This window comes from Myotis brandtii, unplaced genomic scaffold (assembly GCF_000412655.1).
Source record: "Myotis brandtii unplaced genomic scaffold, ASM41265v1 scaffold411, whole genome shotgun sequence".
NCBI lineage: Eukaryota > Metazoa > Chordata > Mammalia > Chiroptera > Vespertilionidae > Myotis > Myotis brandtii.
Window position 1 is genome coordinate 1,754,793 of NW_005365804.1, and position 17,686 is coordinate 1,772,478.

A 17,686-nucleotide genomic window follows, 5' to 3' on the forward strand; every position below is an offset into this window, starting at 1 on the left:
GCCACGTCAGCAGGCGACACCGAGGAGGCGGCCACAAGACGTCAGCGTCAGCAATAGCACGGCTCCCACGGCTGGGCCGAGCCGAGGTGAGGTGGAGAGCAAGGATGTGCTCTGCCTGGCTCCCCACTGCGGCCCATCCAGGGCCACCGCGAGCGACAGCCACCCCGGGCACCAGGCTGGGGCACCATGGCCCATGGTCTATAGAGAAGGCTGCCCGGCGACCAGCGCATCGGCAACGGGGGGCTAATTAGCAAAAGTCTTCCTGGAGACTCTTTACTGCCATCGGCCAGAAAATGCTCATAATAAGCATTCACATCTCTGACACCTGTGAGGGGTGCCCCTGGAGGTGTGCACTGTGCAACCTGCAGCAACCCCGTCTGTGGCCTGGGCCAATTCTCGTCTTTTTCTGGGGATCAGACCACGGACTCCGGTAAGACTGGCTGAGGAAGGTCCTAGGAAACCCTCTGCGTGCCGTCAGCGGTGCATTTACCCACGACGGTGTACGCTGTAGGGCTTGCTAGAGGATGGCTGCTACTAGTATTTAAATGGTGCTTTTCATTGGTTTGGATTTGAGAGGTGACCTTGGTCTGCCCACCTGTATCCATGCCTCCCATCACCCCCCACCCACTCCATCCCTGAGCCCCAAGTGCCGCCTCCGCGGAGGGTGAGGGGCTGCTCACCGGGTGAGTTGGTGATGGAGGCGTGGAAGCAGCTGAAGTTGATGAGGGCGTAGGAGCACAGGAAGAAGTTGGAGATGATGGGGGCGATGGTGTTGAGCTCGGCTTCAGGGACCCAGGGAGAGAGAGGACGGCCTGTTGGGCAACTCTGCCAAGCAGCCACCTGGCACCACCCTCAAAGTGGGGGGCAGCCCAGGCAGGCCTCTGAGGCTCAGCGAGTCTCCCCCTTCTCATCTGTGGAATGGGCCCAGCATTTGGTGGAGCTCAAAGGGCCAATGTTTTGTAAACTGTCAAGTGCCAGCTTTTCAGGAGATGGAGAGCCACGTGAGAGTGGACCCCATCCCGAGATGGGGTGACCGGGGACAGGGGCTGTCACCGCTGTTGTGTGACCACAAATTACGATAAGAAATACATTTCACAACGTGACCCAAGACTCACGTCATCTTTGATCTGAAGCCCTGAGACCGTATCACAGTCTCCCTACAGTGGAAGCCGCTCAAGGACCGCCCCCTGCATCCCTGGGCACACTGCATGCGAATCCTTGTCTCGGGGCCTGCTTCTGGGGATCCCCAAACAAGACAAGCACCCTGTCTGCACGTGACTCCACTGAAAGGCCACAGGAGCCCCGCCCCAGGGCCTCTGAGTTCATGTCCTCAGTCTGAAGTCCTCTCAGACCCCCCAGATAAAAGGACATCAAATTCAAATCAGGGTGGGCTGCCCCCTCAGGGCACAGCCAATGCACCCCTGTTTCTTACACCGACACCTGCCAGGCTGGCTGGGCACTGGGCACACGGTGAGCAGCAGGGAAAGGAGCCCTGCCCCGGGGCCCCCGGACCCCGGCAGCCGCTCACCGATGATGATGAAGGCCACGGCAATGGCGTAGGCCAGCAGGTAGCCGCGGATCGGCTCCTTGTTCTTGCCGTAGCCCTTGCCGAAGAAGCCGATCAGAGGGTACAGCTGGTCCTCGCACAGGCACTGCGGGCACAGGACACGCGCTCAGCCTGTGGCCGGGACCCCTCCTTCCTTCCTCTCCCGCCTCTCCCCTGCAGCCGCCTGGACCCCGTCCTGCTTGCTCCCTCCGGACCTGGCTTCTGGGTCCTGACCACCCCCTTTCCGCAGCCTCACCTGGAAGACTTTGGCGGCCGAGACGAGGCAGGCCAGGGCAGAGGAGAGGGTGGCCCCAAAGATGCCGGCTGTGATCAGGGGTGCGAAGCCGGATACCATGCTCATAGTCTGCAGGGACACGGGGTTCAGGCAGGCATGGTGGGGGGACGGGCCCAGAGCCCCCACCTGGGGCATCCCCCATCCGCCTCTTCTCACAAGCGCTGGGTCCTGGCGCCTCCATCTGAGTCCACAACCATCCGCCGGGATCCCAGTGTCCACCCAGGCAGGGACTGAGCCCAAACCTCTTCCCCCCATGCCTGGACCCCAGCCCCCCAAACCGTGTCTGTCCTCGGCACCCCTGTGTCCCGTGGGGCCCGGGCACCTGGTAGTAGTTGATGAGGCCGTAGTGGCAGTTGTGCTGCTGGGCGCACTCGGTGAAGTTCCAGCCGTAGCCGCAGGCCAGCCCCTCGCAGGCGCCCAGGCCCGGGGTCACCGTGTCATTCAGGTTCCCGGAGGCGTCCCGAACCACGCAGGAGCCTGAGGAGGAGGCAGGGCCTGGGGAGGTCTGCTCCCTTCCCCTGCTCTCCGCTGTCCCACCCCCAAAATGCCGGCCACTTCTGCAGGGAGGGAGATGCTGCTGATGCAACATGACGATGTCATAATAATAATAATAATAATAATAATAATAATAGTGTCCTCAGTCTGATACCAGCTAACACACAGGAGCACCTACTGTGTGCTAGTACTTTTATTGTCTCGCTGCAGAAGCACAGCGCGCTCAGGTGACCTCTCTAAGGCCCCAATGTCCTCCTTAAAGCGGAGGCCCGGGCCTCAGACCTGCCTGGCTGTGACCTGGCCTGAGTCCCTCGGTCATCGGTGAGTAGCTTCCCTCACAAGGAGCAGGAACCCCCGTGGGGATCTCCGGGAGAGACAGGTGACTGCAGCTCGGGCTGGGTCCGAGCCCGGCTCCACCGCTTTCTGTCTTTGCTGTGGCCAATACCTCCTCACTTGCTCTCCTACACTTTGTCTCTCGACTGAAATCTTTCCCTCATGAGGACAGGAACGGTCTCCTCGCCGATGACATTGTTATTCCTGTCGTCGGAACATGGTTTCCACACCCTGGGATCTGTAACCTCGGACTTGAAGGAACCGAAAGGCCTGGTCTGACCCTCCCCCCATGGAGATGTTCTGGTCTCCACCAGGTGCCCTCAAAAGAAGGTCCACTCCGGGCCGCCGTGGCTCAGTGGTTGAGGGTTGACCCATGAACCAGGAGGTCATGGTTCGATTCCTGGTCAGGGCACATGCCCAGGTTGTGGGCTGGATCCCCAGTGTGGGGCATGCAGGAGGCAGCCGATCCATGATTCTCTCTCATCATTGATGTTTCTATCTCTCTCTCCCTCTCCCTTCCTCTCTGAAATCAATAATATATATGTTATTGATAAATAAATATAAAATAAAATAAAAATAAGGTCTAAGCCTCTACTTCTTGGGGTTGCAAAGTCCTCCCAGCCTAGCTCTCCCTGTTAGAGATCTGAACCCCACGCTGTGACCCCCCACCCTCTGGCCGCTACTTACCGATGGTGGCCGAGATGGCCAGGTAGGAGACGGTGGTCCAGAAGATGGCCATGAGTGTCCCCTTGGGGATGGCGATGGCAGGGTCCTGGGCGGGAGGCAGAGCCGGCATCAGCGATTCCAGCCCCTGCCCTTGTCTGAGGCTCAGGACGGGGCCCAGAGGAAAAGGGACTTTGCAATTGGGGGCTTCCAGGACAGGCCACAACCAAGGTCACAGGGCTGAGACCTCATTCAGGGCCCTGGGAGCCCCAAGCGGGGAGACAACCTCCAACCAGCTCCATGCTGGTCTGTTTTATGTTTTGGCTGTAGCCACAGGCACCGGCAGGAGGCAGGTACATCCGCTCACACCTCTCATTTGCTATGTTTCACCACTGTTCGCTCGACAAACCTGTACTGAGCCCCTTGTATGTGCCTGACCATTAGCCGGACAGAGACGCAGAGGTAGGCCTCAGTCCTCCAGGGACAATAGAGCCCTGACATTACGCTGGGCCCCGATGCTGCCGGGGGGCAGGGACAGATGTAAGGATGGAGGTGTTATTTGAAAGAGGAACAGACTGGCCCTCGCTGGTTTGGCTCAGTGGACAGAACGTCGACCTGCGGACTGAAGGGTCCTGGGTTCGATTGTGGTCAAGGTCACGTACCTCAGTTACCGGCTCGATCTCCGGCCCTGGTCAGTGTGCGTGCAGGAGGCAACCAATCAATGCGTCTCTCTCATCATTGATGTTTCTATCTCTCCCTTCCTCTCAGAAATCAATAAAAATATTTTTTTTAAAAAATGGAAGAGGAACAGACTTTGTGAGGTAAAGAAACAAGGGTAGGGAGTCCCAGAGAGCAGAGGCAAAGGCGAGGGGGGGAAGGGGGACAGGGCAACACAGCAAAGCAGCAGATCTTGGGCTGGGGCGGGGTCATGGCTGTGGCGACATTGACCTTGAACACCGGGCTGAGGAGCCTGCCTGCATCAGGACAGCCGAGGGCCCTGGGAGGATGTCAGCCCAGCAAAGAGCTGCGGGATCCGGCCCGCGTTGTGGAAGGCCAGAGGGTCCGTCTTCCCCTTAGGCTGACTCCCAGGAGTGAGGGAGGACACTAGCCCATTTGGGGGGGTGGCCCTCAAGGCCTAGGGTGCCACTGATGCCAACCGACAACCTGAGAACTGAGCGGAGTGAGTGGCATTGGCTTGGATTGCGTTGTGTTGGACTGGACTGGCGTTTAGAAGTTCAGTCCCTGGTGTCAAGCCTAGTGCCCAGGGGGAGACCCTGGGAGGCAGGGCCGGGAAGAGGGAGGGCGGGCGGGCTGCTCACCTTGAGGTCCCCGGAGATGTTGGCCCCCGCCAGGATGCCTGTGGCCGAGGGGAAGAAGATGGAGAACATCCCGAAGAAGCTGCCGTCCGGGCCCCGCCAGTCGGGCACCAAGTTCTGGACAAAAATGTCCCCTAGAAAGCCAGGGCCTGCGTCAGGGCTCCGCCCCCTCACGGGGCCCAGCCGGGAAGGGAGGGCATTCCAATGGCCGCTCCTGGCCGTGGAGTCGGGGATCCCCTCCTCCTGGTGCCCACAGAACAGGCAGACGGGTGGGCAGCCTGTCCCTGTCCCCATAAGTAGGGGCCCCAACCTGCACGTACCCCGGTAGCTGAAGAAGCCCCTGGAGGCCTTGTCCTCAGACGGGGGGATCAGCGTCCCCACCAAGTAGTTGGCAAAAGAGACCATGATGACCATGAAGAAGAGCACCTGGGCCTGGCGGTAAAGGACCAAGAGATCAGATGGCCTGGCCCCCCCTCTTGAGGGCACCCCAGCAGGGAAGAGCCTGCTCAAGGTCTCTCTCTCTCTCTCTCTCTCTCTGTCTCTGTCTCTCTCTCATTCATTCACTCATTCATTCACACATTCATTCATTCATCATCACGCTGCAGGCTCTCTTCAGGACTTGATGCTCTCGCAGGGCTCTTATCTTGCTGAGAGAGAGGGAACATGAATCTAGAGCGAGAGCAGGGCTGTGATGGGGACTGGGTCGGGGGCTACTTGAGCAGGGAGGCCTGGAAAGGGGTCTTCGAGGGTCCTGAGGAGAGGGCGATGGGGCGAAGCTTGGTGCACTCAAGGGGCGGCGAGGAGGCCAGTGTAGCTGGAGGTCAGAGCGAGGGGGAGAGAGGAGAGAAGGTGGGGGCCAGGTCTGCCAGCTGTCGCCCAACATCTGTCCTCCCCCATTTCCCAGTGCTAACCCTCTGACTGCTGGCTGGAGAGGGGTTCAAATGAAAGACCACGTTGCCCCAGCGCCCCTGCTGCCAGGGGTGGCCATGAGTCCGAGTTCTGGCCGGTGGGATATGAGGGGAAGGGATATTTCCCTTCCTGCTGCCTGGACTGTGGGCGTGGTGGTGGTGGCCCTCATGGACCCTGGATGAAGGTCACACCCCAGGGGTGGAGAGGCCATAGGAGGGAAGGAGTCTGGGTACCTGAGCCCCAGGAACCAGGGACACCTGGGCTGTTGGAAGAGAGAGAAATGAACGCCTCTTGTTTAAGGCCCCTCCCATAGGGTCTCTGTCACCCAGGCAGATCTTAAAGCCTTGCTAATACAGATAAGAAGAGGTAGACCCAGGCGTGTGGCTCAGTGGTTGAGCGTCGACCTAGGAGCCAGGAGGCCATGGTTCGATTCCCAGTCAAGGGCAATGCCTGGGTTACAGTCTCAATCGTGCAGGAGGCAGCCCATCAATGATTGTCTCGCATCATTGATGTTTCCATCTCTCTCTCCTCCCTTCCTCTCTCTGAAATCAATAAAAACATATATTATTTTTAAAAAAAAGAAGAAGAGCCCGAACCGGTTTGGCTCAGTGGATAGAGCGTCAGCCTGCGGACTGAGGGGTCCCGGGTTCGATTCCAGCCAAGGGCATGGACCTTTCTCCCTTCCTCTCTGTAAAAAATCAATAAAATATATTTAAAAAAATAAAATAAAAAAAGAAGAAGAAGAAGAAGAGGCAGAACCAGGAGCAGGACCGGTGCCCTGCTCCCATGATGCCCACGTGACACCCCCAGGCCCCCTCTCCAACATCCAGTCCTCACCTTGGACTCCCACTCCATGCCAGCCAGGGAGATGGCCAGCAGCACGGTGACGGTGACCACGCCGATGATTCGGATGTCGTTGACGGGGTCCACGATGGGCGAGCCATACTCCTGGGGGTGGGGGGACAGGCCGGCTGCGTGCTGCCCTCTGAGCACCCCACCCAGACTCCTCCACCTGCGTCACCTCATTCAGGTGACCTCTCCCAGGACGACACAGACCCAAACACCTTCCCTGCCAATAGACCCCCCAGAACAGCTGCTGAGGGCCTGGGCAAGTGGCCCTCCAGGCAGCACGCAGCCCGAAGGGGACTTCTGGGGATGGCCTTTCTTTGATGGGCTTGTCACGGTCACCCACAGCCATCACACTGGGGTCGTGGTGCCTGATGGGCCGATTGGGCCGAGGAAGGCCCAGCCCAGAGCGGGTGAAGGAGACCGAGAGGCGGTGGGCTCCCTCTGCCCGGGCTCAGCCCTGGCCTCACCTGGATCAGGTCCCGCACGGTCTCAGCGAAGCCCACCGTGTGCATGGCCACACCCACAGCGTTGGCGAAGGCAAAAATGAGGCCGATGGAGCCCCCCAGCTCTGGGCCAAGGCTCCGGGAGATGAGGAAGTAGGTGCCACCTACGGGGGACAGAGCCAGGAGCCATGAACCCCGCGGAGTGAGCTGGCGGGGGTGGCAGAAGCGGTGGCTGGGAGAGGGGACCACGGGCTCCAGGGGACCATGGCGCAGGAAATACCCCAGGCCACCCCGTGGGTGTGCAGAGCTTGCCCCAAACCCTCCCCTGGAGCCCGAAGGAGCAGCCTCGGGTGCCCCAGTTGGGGTTGGGATGAGAAGTGGTTCAGAGACCGTTCCCAGGGTGAAGACTGGGGGAGCTACAAGAGGAGGGGGGTGGGGAAAGGTAAGAGTGGGGGCCCACCTGACTTGACCTTGCCGTTGGTGGAGATGGCCGAGATGGAGAGGCCCGTGATGGAGGTCACCGTGACCGACAGCAGGATGATGATCCAGGTCAGGACTGTGGGGGGGGGGGGGGGGGGGGGGGGGGGGACGTGGTCACCCCAAAACTCAGTCGGGGCATTTCCCAGGTAAAGGAGCCACGTGAGAAACCATGTAACTTCAACCACTGCCCTTCTCTGAGCCTCTGTTTACTCATCTGGAAAATGGGTCTCTGCCTACCTCCCTGGTCTATAAGGGAGCTACTGAGCCAACATGTAAAGGATCGTTAGGTATGGGAGGGAAGGTACCCTCCTTTAATGATAAAAAACAAGGTGAGAGTTACCATTTGATGAGCACCTCTGGGTGCCCAGTCCTGTGCTGTTCATGTGCATCATAGAAACCCCACAACAGGTCTGTGAGGTAGAGACAGTTACTACCCTCTTTTACTGGTGAGGAAACCAAGGCTCAGAGATGTTAAGAAACTTGTCCAAGGTCACACAGCATGGCACAGAGCTAGCATCTGAACACTGTTCTGTGCAGAGTCTGAGCTTCTAACCTGGATGCTCTGTACAAAAATTGGCTCCAAGAGGTTAAGAGACTTGCTGAGGGGGAGAGCCCTCGGGCCTGCTGACTCCGTGTCCTGGGCTCCTCTGCCACACCACCCTGCCCTCTGCCCCTGCAGGGGACCAGGGTCTCTGCAGCCCACGTTCAACCACACCTTCCCCTCCCTGCCAAGGGCACTCACCAATGCCCGCCTGGGCAGTAATCCAGGGGAGCCGCAGGTAGAGGATCACACCCCAGATATTGAGCATGCAACGGATCTGGGAGGAGAGGGGGGTCAGAGGCCACAGGGGGTGGGAGTTGGAGGGGACAGAGAGACCCCAAAGCCAAATACACAAGTCCCTGTCCCCAGTCATGGCATGGCCTCAGGCACCTGGGCTAGGGGACATCTGGGTCCTTTCTTTGCTTTACCCACTTCAATGCCCTTCTGGTTTTGTGGGGCAGGGAGGAGGGGCTGCCCACCCACTTTCCTGCCCTCTCAGTGGGGCCTGAGGATGGGCCGCAAGCATCACCACCCCTCCCCTACTCCAAGCCCGGGATCCTGTGTCTGGCAGCGCCAACCATGGCCCCAAGGACCAGCCGTTGGTGCAGGGTCTGGCATTTAGGGGGAGATGAGCAAACGCTAGCTGCGCCAATGCCCCACCTACAGGCAGAAATCAGGCCTCGAGTGGCTGTGACTTCAGCTTCCAATTTTAAAACAGAGCCAGAGGCCTTGGCTGAGGCTGAAATTCCCAGTGGAAAGTACTGCCCCAGCCAAGTCTTGGGCTGGGACAAGGGCATGCGGGAGAGGTCTAAGGCCCTCCATCCGCTCGGAGCTGCTGAACGGGCCAGGCCAGGCCGGGCCGAGTGGGGCTCTGCAGCCCACGACTCCACAGTCCGGGAGGGAGATCCAGAATCTCCATATGCGCCTCTCGGGGTGCTGACGGGTCCAACGGAGGAAAGGGGCACAGCCAGCGGGCAGCTTGGCAGAGGTAAGGTCAGAACCAGGCCCACGGCCTCCCAGCATAAAGCTTTCTCTTACATCTCATGCCACCCCCTCCGTATAGTCCCACAGTGTCTTCCAAAGCCAAGTCCACTTGATCCTTTGGTGTCTGGAGACTTCCTGTTGCACTACACCACAGCAAACCTGCCCCCTTCCCATCACGGAAAATGAGAAAAACACATTTGTGGATTTGTGTGTTCGGTGCTGCCCTCTGGTGGCCTTTTGGGGGAAGTGCCATTTCTTCTAATATCTCCCCGGCAGGCCTGGCTCCAAACACTTCGCATCCATTAACTCAGCGGTTCTCAACCTGTGGGTCGCGACCCCTTTGGCGGTCGAACGACCCTTTCACAGGGGTCGCCTAAGACCATCCTGCATATCAGACATTTACATTACGATTCGTAACAGTAGCAACATGACAGTTATGAAGTAGCAACGGAAATAATTTTATGGTTGGGTCACAACATGAGGAACTGTATTTAAAGGGCCAGAAGGTTGAGAACCACTGCATTAACCGGTTTAATGCTAATTATTTCACAAATAAGGAAACTGAGACACAGGCTAAGTAACGTGTCCAAGGTCACAGGACAAGTAAGTAACCAAAAAAGAGATCTGCCCCAGGGCCAGGTCTCCGTCTGGGGAGTGTCCCGGGCTCGTCTGCCAGGAAGCACAAAACCAGAGAAAATGTGAGGTCATGATGCAGATGGGGTAACCGAGGCACAGGATGGGCCCCGGACGCTAAGGCCTGAGGGTCAGAGCTGAGGCTGGGCGGAGCTCGAGCCCCCCCCCCTCATTCCCGGACATCCTGTTTACACCCCACTCACCATCACCCCCTTGACCCAGCCAAAGCGCACGGGCTCCCCCGGGCTCTTCTCGCCGCTGGCGCCCGCCTCATCCTCCACCAGCCCGTCCGTCATGTCATGGCTGGGCCGGCTGTCAAAGGCCAGGGCCTGCAGGTGACTGCCTTCCTGCTGGGAGCCCAGAGACCACGGTGAGGCAGGCAGGCAGGGGTCACAGCATTGCAGCTCCCAGCCCTCCACCCTCCACAGCCCAGCCTCCCAGGCAGCAAACCCAGCAAGGCTCTTCTCTGCTGCAGACCTTCCTTCTCTCCTCTCTCCATCTCTTTCAGGTGTGTGCAACCTCTATTTGCATGCTTCCACGGACGGGGAGCTCGTTACCTCTCTAGGCAGCCCTCGTTGGCTTAATTGGGTTGCCGATGACTGAACAACGCCCATTACATGTACCCAGAGCTTCCCACTCCCATGTCCACGGTTCGTTTGGGCCTCTCGACCCCCGAGGAAGACACTTATCCTCATGGCGTAGGTGTCAGAGCCGAGGCTCAGAGAGGGCAGGTAACTGGGTCAGGTCACACAGCAGGGAAGCGACCAATCTTCTGAGACGATGCTTACCTTAAGGAAGGAGTGCAGGTCGGCCAGTGTGGGCCGGACCTTGCGGGGCTGGCCGGGCAGGGCGCTGTTGGCATAGTGCTCGTAGGCCGGTACCACGTCAATAGTGTTGTAGCCAAAGGTTCGCATGTACAAGGTGCTGCCGTGGGTCAGGTGGCTGGGGTGGCTGCTGTCGTAGGCAGCCGGCGGTGGGGACTCGTCGCTCCCCAACAGCGTGCTAATGGTAAAGCGCCCACTGCACAGCGTGGGGTCCCCCGGCGTCTCCGACCCCGGCAGCTCTGCCATGGTGGCTCTGGGTGGCAGGGGCGGGGGCCAGGGTCGGTGGGGACACGCAGGGTGGCTTTATAGGCTGGGCCTGCAGCAGGGGGAGGCAGGGAGGTTGGCCTAAACCGCCCAGGGCAGGCGAGCAGGGTCCCTGGACTGGGTGGGAAGCAGAGCACGTGCCCATTCAGTCCTGCCCACCACGTGATCGCGGAGGTAGGGCCCCGCCTGGGCCCCGAGGGCTGGGTGTAAAGGCCTGATGCCCCGCCCCTGCGGGGAAGGCCCACCCAGCTCCCAGCTGCCGGCCTGAGGCTTTGTGTCTACACGGCAGCCCCCTCCGCCCCTATTGAGCCTGCTTCCTTCCCTTCTCCCTGAGGTCCCCACCCCAGAGCCCTCCCTGGGGGCGCCCTGGACACTCAATCCTGTGTCCGTTTGCTCCCTGGGCCTGGGTGGCCTGTAGACTCACAGAAAACACGGATCTCCCTGTCAGCCATTCTCCCAACAAACCTTTAGAGCCCACCCACCCCACCATGGGTGGCGACAGGAGCCGGGGACGTGGATGGCGGGCACTGTGCCTGTGCTCACGGCTCCACTGACTCGGGGGAAATGGAAACTGACCAGGCGGGCTGTGCGGGGAGGGCGGCCACAGGAGAGAGCAGCCTGGACCAGGGTCAGCGGATGAACAGGGGCCTCAAGGCCACCACCAGCCCCAGGCATCTAAGCTGGGCTTAGGCTCAGGCTCGGGCCATCCTTGGGAGGGACATGGAGGGACACACTTTCTCTCCCTCCCAACGTTGCTTCTCAGACCTGGGTTCTCAGAGGTCACAGAGGTCACCAGAGGACCAGCTCTGAGATGCCCAGAGTCCCTGGGGCACCACGTCTCCGGCAGCAAAGTGAGCTCTGTGGACTGAGGACTTGCAGAGGGCCCGGCGGGCTCACCTTCGCCCCTTGCTCCCGGTCCAGAGGGCCAGGACAGGTGTGCCAGCTGCGAGCCAGGACAGGTGGTGGCAGCTGCAGGTGTGTTAGAGCAGCAGCTGTGTTAGGGAGTCACCCTCCAAGGCAAGATGCTTAAACTGGAGCCCAGGAGCCCCACAAAATTGTGGGCACATTTTTATACCCAAGGGCCTTTTTCTGGGAAGGGTGACAGACATTTCATCCAACGTGCTAGAAGGCTGGCCCTCAGGGGCACAGATCTGGGTCTGTCACGTTCACGGATGACCCCCAGCAACTAAAGAGCACTGAGTAGGTCCTGTTGGAGTGAATAACAGAGGGGACCAGGCCACGGAGGGCAGAGAGCAGCCGGCCACCACAGGAGCCCTTGGCGGACAGAATCACCCCACGTGGGGGTCAGTGCAAGGAGCAGCTCCTGGGGGGGGGGGACCCCAGTTCAGCCGGGCGTGGGGCTGAGCTCAGGGTCACAGGATATGGTCACTGTGAAACTGTTTACAAAGTTTGTATATTGACCTTATGTGTTAATTTTTTAAAAAGACTTCTCAGGGGCTCCTCTTCGTGACCCCCCCAGCTTGCCTACCCCCTTCCCGGGAGTCCCAGCCCCTCCTCGGAGAGGCCTCTGCGGGAGCGTGTCCCCAGCCGCGTGACAGCAGCCACTGGGGCCAGGACCCCAATCATGGTCAATGTTCTACCTTCCGACCCCCACGCCATCTGGTGGGGCAGTTACTCATTCCCTCCCTGGGCCTCGGGGCAGATCTTATCAACCCCTCGCTCTGCTCTTAAACTGCCACCTGCTTGGCAATTCGCAGCTGCCCTACACCATTCCCCCACACCTGGTCCCTGCAGAAGCTGTGGAAAATTTCCGATTGAGATCTGGGGAGAGGAGGGGCCGGAAGGGCAGGCAGGTCTCCAGCAGCCCTGGGGCCGTGGGCAGAGTGAGGGGCAGATTTGCTGGGTCACCCCGGTGACCTCCTCCTCCCACCGCAATGCCCAGGCCAGGCGGCCCCAAGGTCCCTTCGAGCCCAGGAGGGGAACGTTTGCTGCTTCGAGGAGCATTCCCTGCCCCTCCACAACCCACTGGGGCGGGAAGGGTCTAAGCAGGCCCCCTCCAAGGGCTTCTCCACAGAACGAGCTGAAGGGACTGTAAGAGCCCCTTGTGCCAAACCACAGACCCCAAGAAAGGGGGTTCCTGCATGTGCTGTAATCTCATTCATTGGAGACCTGCTTTTTTAAATTTAATTTTATTTTTATTGATTTCAGAGAGGAAGGGAGAGGGAGAGAGAGATAGAAACATCAATGATGAGAGAGAATCATTGAGCGGCTGCCTCCTGCACGCCCCACATTGGGGATTGAGCTCGCAACCCGGGCCTGTGCCCTGACCAGGAATCGAACCTGGTTCATAGGTTGATGCTCAACCACTGAGCAACACCGGCCAGGCTTTTTTTTTTTCAGACCCTCTTTTTGATGGGGACACAGGGTTGAGTCAGACGAAAGTCCCAGGACCTCAGCTGCAAGGGGCCCCCCAGAGCCCGCAGGTCTGAGACCCGGGACTCGGAACCGATGCACCTGGCTGAGCAAACCCTGTGACGGGGCCGTGGGGGGTCTCAGGCTCCGTCTCCATTCTCAGTCTTACCTGACCCCAGTGGGCCGTGGAAATGCCACCCACACCTGTCAGCCAGGGCTCACCTGTCCAGGGGTCCCCCGCCCCTGGCCGAGCGGCGAGGGTCCCTTCATCACCTCCCGGTTCTCAGGACAGAGGACAGGGGCAGCAAAGGAACCAGAAAGCCTCCCAGTCAGGAAACCACTAGAAGCGAACACCCTAGACACAGGGCTCTGGCATGTGGAGTGTGAGGGCAGGGGTCCTGCTGCCCCATCTGAATCCCAGCATCCCAGAGGCACCTAAGCCTTGGTTGTGCCCCTCCTGTATACCAGGCCCTGGGACGCACAGCCTCGCCTGGCAGACAAACTGGCAGAGGAGGGCAGCGCCCAGGAGAGAGAGGGGAGCTGGGAGGGGAGAGGCTGGGCACCGATGGAGGGGATTCTGGGGCACAGGGTTCGGGAAAGGCGTGGTCAGTGCCAGGGAAGAGGTGGGTGGGGTGAGAGGAGGGACCACATGGTGGGAGATGAAGCTGAAAGGGGTCCAATCGTTTCTTCATTGACACACATTTATTGAGTGCTTACTGCATACCATGCACAGCCTGTGCTGGGCAGCAGAGGCACTAGGGGGACGAGACGCAGGCCCTGCCCTCCTGGAGCTCACATTCTAGTGGGAGACACAGACAGCAGATGGAGGAGCCATCATCATCGTAATACAGTCAGCGATTAAGTGCTACGAAGAAAACAGCTTATTTTTTGAGGAGGGGCATTCAGGCCCCTCTGAGATGAGACATTGAGCTGAGCTCCAACAATGAGAAGCCACCCACATGCAAGCAGGTCTGAGCACAGGGGGTCGGGACAGAGAAAGGGCCTGTGCAAAGGCCCGGGGACAGGAGTGTGGTGTGGTTGGGGCTCCTGTCGTTGGAACAGAGGGATGGAGGAGACGGGTCTGACACATGGGAGGGGGAGCATTGGGCCTTCCAGCCAGCGTTACAAGTTCCATGTTCTCTTGTGTGATGGTCAGATTTATATTTTTCAAAGATCCCTTTGGCCATTGTGTGGGGAATGGACTGAGGGAGGCAGGGTCAAGGCAAGACTAGTCGGGGGCCAGGGCAGGGGGCAGCTGTGGGTGGCAGTCGCTGAGAAGCGGTGGGGTGGCGTTGAGATGTCTTCTAAAGGCGGAGCCCACAGAGCCAGCCCATGGATTCGTGTAGGGCGGGGGCTCTGTAGACCAAGGCAGCGGGGAGGACGCCACAGGGGAAGCAATGGTCTCATTTCTGGGTGGGGGACCCGGAGAGAAGGGCCAGGAATGCGGAGGCAAGGAGCCTGCCCTGGGCCTGGGGTGTGGGATCCCTTCTGTTTCCCCGAAGCTGCTGGGGTCTGTGGTGCTGTGCTGAGCAGGGCGAGGCAGATAGGACTGGCCAGGGAGGGCCGGAGGGGCTGAGGCAACAGGCAGCAAGGACAGCAGCCTCATCGGGGGGCCTGGGGCTCAGCCCTGACTGCACACGGATCTGAGCTTCACGGGGCACCCCCACAAATGCTGGTTCCCGGGCCCCGACGGGAGCTTCTATGGACCCGGCGGAGGGGCCACGTCAGCATTTTGGAAAGCTCCCCCTCGGAGCTGGAGGACTGAGATCCTGCTCGCCAAAAGGACACTCTTTCACACAGACTCCCCACCCCACCCCATCCCCAGGTCCGAGTGCTGGTCCCACGAGGCTCCCTGGAGAGGATGGGTATGATGCAACCCTGGTGTCGTGAAATAGCCGGGTAAGAGGATGCGCTGCTCGTCGGCCTGATTCACAACACCAGCTGCAGCAACCATACCAGAACTCCGCCGGCTTCCTCCGACGACGACGAGGCTTCCTGGCTTCCAGACAGCGGCGGCCTCCCCCCACCCCACCGATGGCTGCCCCGGACCCGCACGGCTGGGTCCCTGCCCGCGGGGGGCTCACAGACTTGAGGGCTCTGGGAAGAGGGGAGCAGACACAAGCCCTGCGCAGGGCAGCAGCAGGGCAGGGCCACCCTGGAGGGGCCAGGCCCTGGGAAGGCCTGGGGAGCCGGAGGCTGGATTGCAACCTCCCCAGCAACCAGGACAAGACGCTGGGACCTCCCCTGATCCTTGCCGACCACGGAAGTGTGTCTCTGGCATTCCCAGTCCTCCTGCCTGGACGGTGGTGTAGCAGTTGGACACCGAAGGACCTTAAAGCTACTGGCAGCCAAAGCCAAAAGGTGTGGGAACGGGCTTGATGACTTAACACACTTTCATTGTTAAAGGAAGGACTCTGTGGTGTTTTGTGGGTTTTTTTTCCCTCTCTCTTCATGGTCAGACTTGCTTTTTAAAACCTATTTAGCCAACATTCATTCCACAAGTAAATGCAGGCATTCATAACGGAGTGGACGGTTCTGGGGAACACAGAGGGCAAGGCGTGCTCACTCCCCTCAGGAGCCCCTAGCTCAGTGATGGCGAACCTTTTGAGCTCGGCGTGTCAGCATTTTGAAAAACCCTAACTTAACTCTGGTGCCGTGTCACATATAGAAATTTTTTGATATTTGCAACCATAGTAAAACATAGACATTTTTGATATTTATTTTATATATTTAAATGCCATTTAACAAAGAAAAATCAACCAAAAAAATGAGTTCATAGGTTTGCCATCACTGAGTCCTAGATCATCGGAGGTAGCAGAGCAAGAGCCCCCGCCCAAGGCATAAAGGCACAAGTCCCTGGGTAAGATGTTACCCGGGTTCAGAGAAGGGGTAGGTTCCTCTGGCTGGGGCAATGGTAGAACGGGGTGGTAGGATAAAGGCAAAAAGGAATAAGCATTCATTTCATGAGGGAAGTGGCCAAATGTTAGCTTGGAGCTTCCTGGCAGCCAAGGCAAAAAGTAGATTCATGATCCATGGTCATTCTCTGATAAAAGAGTGAGATTTCATTCCCCCCCCCACGCCCTTACTCTTCTGATAAAGAAATCTCCACCAAACCTTTATCTCTCCATCCAAGCTGAGAAAACTTTTTAAAAATTATTATTTAATATATTATTGATTTCAGAGAGGGAGAGGGAGAAACATCAATGATGAGAGAGAATCATTGATCGGCTGCCTCCTGCACTCCCCACCCTGGGGATGGAGCCTGCAACCCAGGCATGTGCCCTGACTGGGAAGCAAACCGTGACCTCCTGGCTCATAGGTGGATGCTCAACCACTGAGCCACACCGGCCGGGCCAATCTGGTCCCAGCTCTTTAGCTACCAGAAAAGGTGGGAGGAAACCAACCCATCCTCCACTGTTTCAGGCAATGCTTTCTGTTAGGGGCAGGTGCCAACATTTATTAAAAACAAACAAGGAGCTGGGGTGTGGGGAGGAGCAGGGGGTGGAGCTGCTCAGGGGCGGACAGCAGAGACCCAGAGGGAGCTGGCCTTGGCCCTGGCAGTCCTCAGAGCGCGGGCTTTTACAGAAACCACCTTCAGAGGCTCCCAGCAGCTCAGAGGGGCTTTCCCACGTCACCTGCCGCCCTCATCAACATCCCAACGCAGAATCCCAGGGGCCCTCCTGCTGGTGGCCGCCCAGCCTCCCAGGGCTCAGCTGCAAGATGACACTTGCCATTCGGCTGCATTTGTGGGAGAGGGGTGGGCCCAAGGGGAGTCTCCCCTCCAGATGGGGTTGCTTGGCTCGGGGTGCAGGTCCCACAGGGCGGGAAGTTTGAGGAGTGGAAGTCGGGTCTTTACCCCCAGGGAGGCTCTGCTAGCAGCAGCACTGAGCACTGGAGAGGCTCGGGGCAAGCCCTCAGGGCACGTGACCGCCAATGGTGGGCACGGGGAGGCGGGGCAGTTGGACGCAAGGAAAGAATGTCCTAGATGAGGGGCCAGGGACTCCCCCAGAGCTGTTAGAGGTCATTCACTTGTGATTTCCTGGGGAACATGACACTAACCCCCCAACATACACACAGTGGTGCTCTCCAACTGGAGCCATGTTTACTAGTTAACCAGCAACACCAAGGACCTGCGGATGACCGGCTGTGACCCTGGTGGGGGTGCAATGGCCAAGCTGACGCAGGGGGCCTGGGCCTGGTGCCTGTTTTTCCTAACCAGTTAGACTTTTCATTTTCCCGTTTAGTGCATCTCAGACACTGTGATTTGTGGACAGCCCTCATGGAGGAGTGGGCAGGGGGTTGGCACTTAGAGAGGCCCAAGGCCTAGCCCACTCCCTGCTTCTGGTCAGAATAAGGGGTCTTGACCCTGTTCTTGACTCAGGGCATGAAAGGTCACCTGGGGAGCTTCAAAAAAAAATTAATGCCAATTAAGCCAGAAGCTCAGGGGGTAGGGGCTTGGAAATCAATTTTTTTTTTAATGTTTTTGTTGATTTCAGAGAGAGGAAGGGAGAGGGAGATAGAAACATCAATGATGAGAATCATTGATCTGCTGCCTCCTGCACGCCCCCTACCGGGGACCGAGCCTGCAACCCAGGCATGTGCCCTGACCGGGAATCAAACCGCAACCTCCTGGTTCACAGGTTGACGCTCAACCACTGAGCCACACCGGGTGGAAATCAGTGTTTTTTCAGAGCTCCCAGGGCTGAGAACGAGAGCTCTGAGCAGGAAGGAAGATGAG

At 58.9% G+C, this 17,686-nt stretch overlaps 1 protein-coding gene across 2 annotated transcripts in view; it reads right to left on the reverse strand.

The window, feature by feature from the left end:
• Positions 1–10,632, reverse strand: part of SLC12A3 (solute carrier family 12 (sodium/chloride transporter), member 3) — a 28,709-nt gene extending 18,077 nt beyond the window's left edge. Inside the window, exons 1-13 of one of the 2 annotated variants that reach the window (XM_005873533.2) lie at positions 10,276–10,632; positions 9,691–9,834; positions 8,072–8,147; positions 7,310–7,405; positions 6,874–7,013; positions 6,395–6,505; positions 4,969–5,080; positions 4,652–4,782; positions 3,357–3,441; positions 2,164–2,318; positions 1,803–1,910; positions 1,529–1,652; positions 680–782 (exon numbers count right to left, since the gene is read on the reverse strand). In XM_005873533.2, coding sequence (XP_005873595.1) covers positions 680–782; positions 1,529–1,652; positions 1,803–1,910; positions 2,164–2,318; positions 3,357–3,441; positions 4,652–4,782; positions 4,969–5,080; positions 6,395–6,505; positions 6,874–7,013; positions 7,310–7,405; positions 8,072–8,147; positions 9,691–9,834; positions 10,276–10,557 — 1,667 coding nt within the window. In that variant the 5' untranslated portion in view covers positions 10,558–10,632. Of the gene's footprint in view, positions 1–679; positions 783–1,528; positions 1,653–1,802; positions 1,911–2,163; positions 2,319–3,356; positions 3,442–4,651; positions 4,783–4,968; positions 5,081–6,394; positions 6,506–6,873; positions 7,014–7,309; positions 7,406–8,071; positions 8,148–9,690; positions 9,838–10,275 lie in introns of both variants that reach the window. The other variant, XM_005873532.2, reaches the window with a different exon arrangement.
• Positions 10,633–17,686: the final 7,054 nt, after the last annotated feature.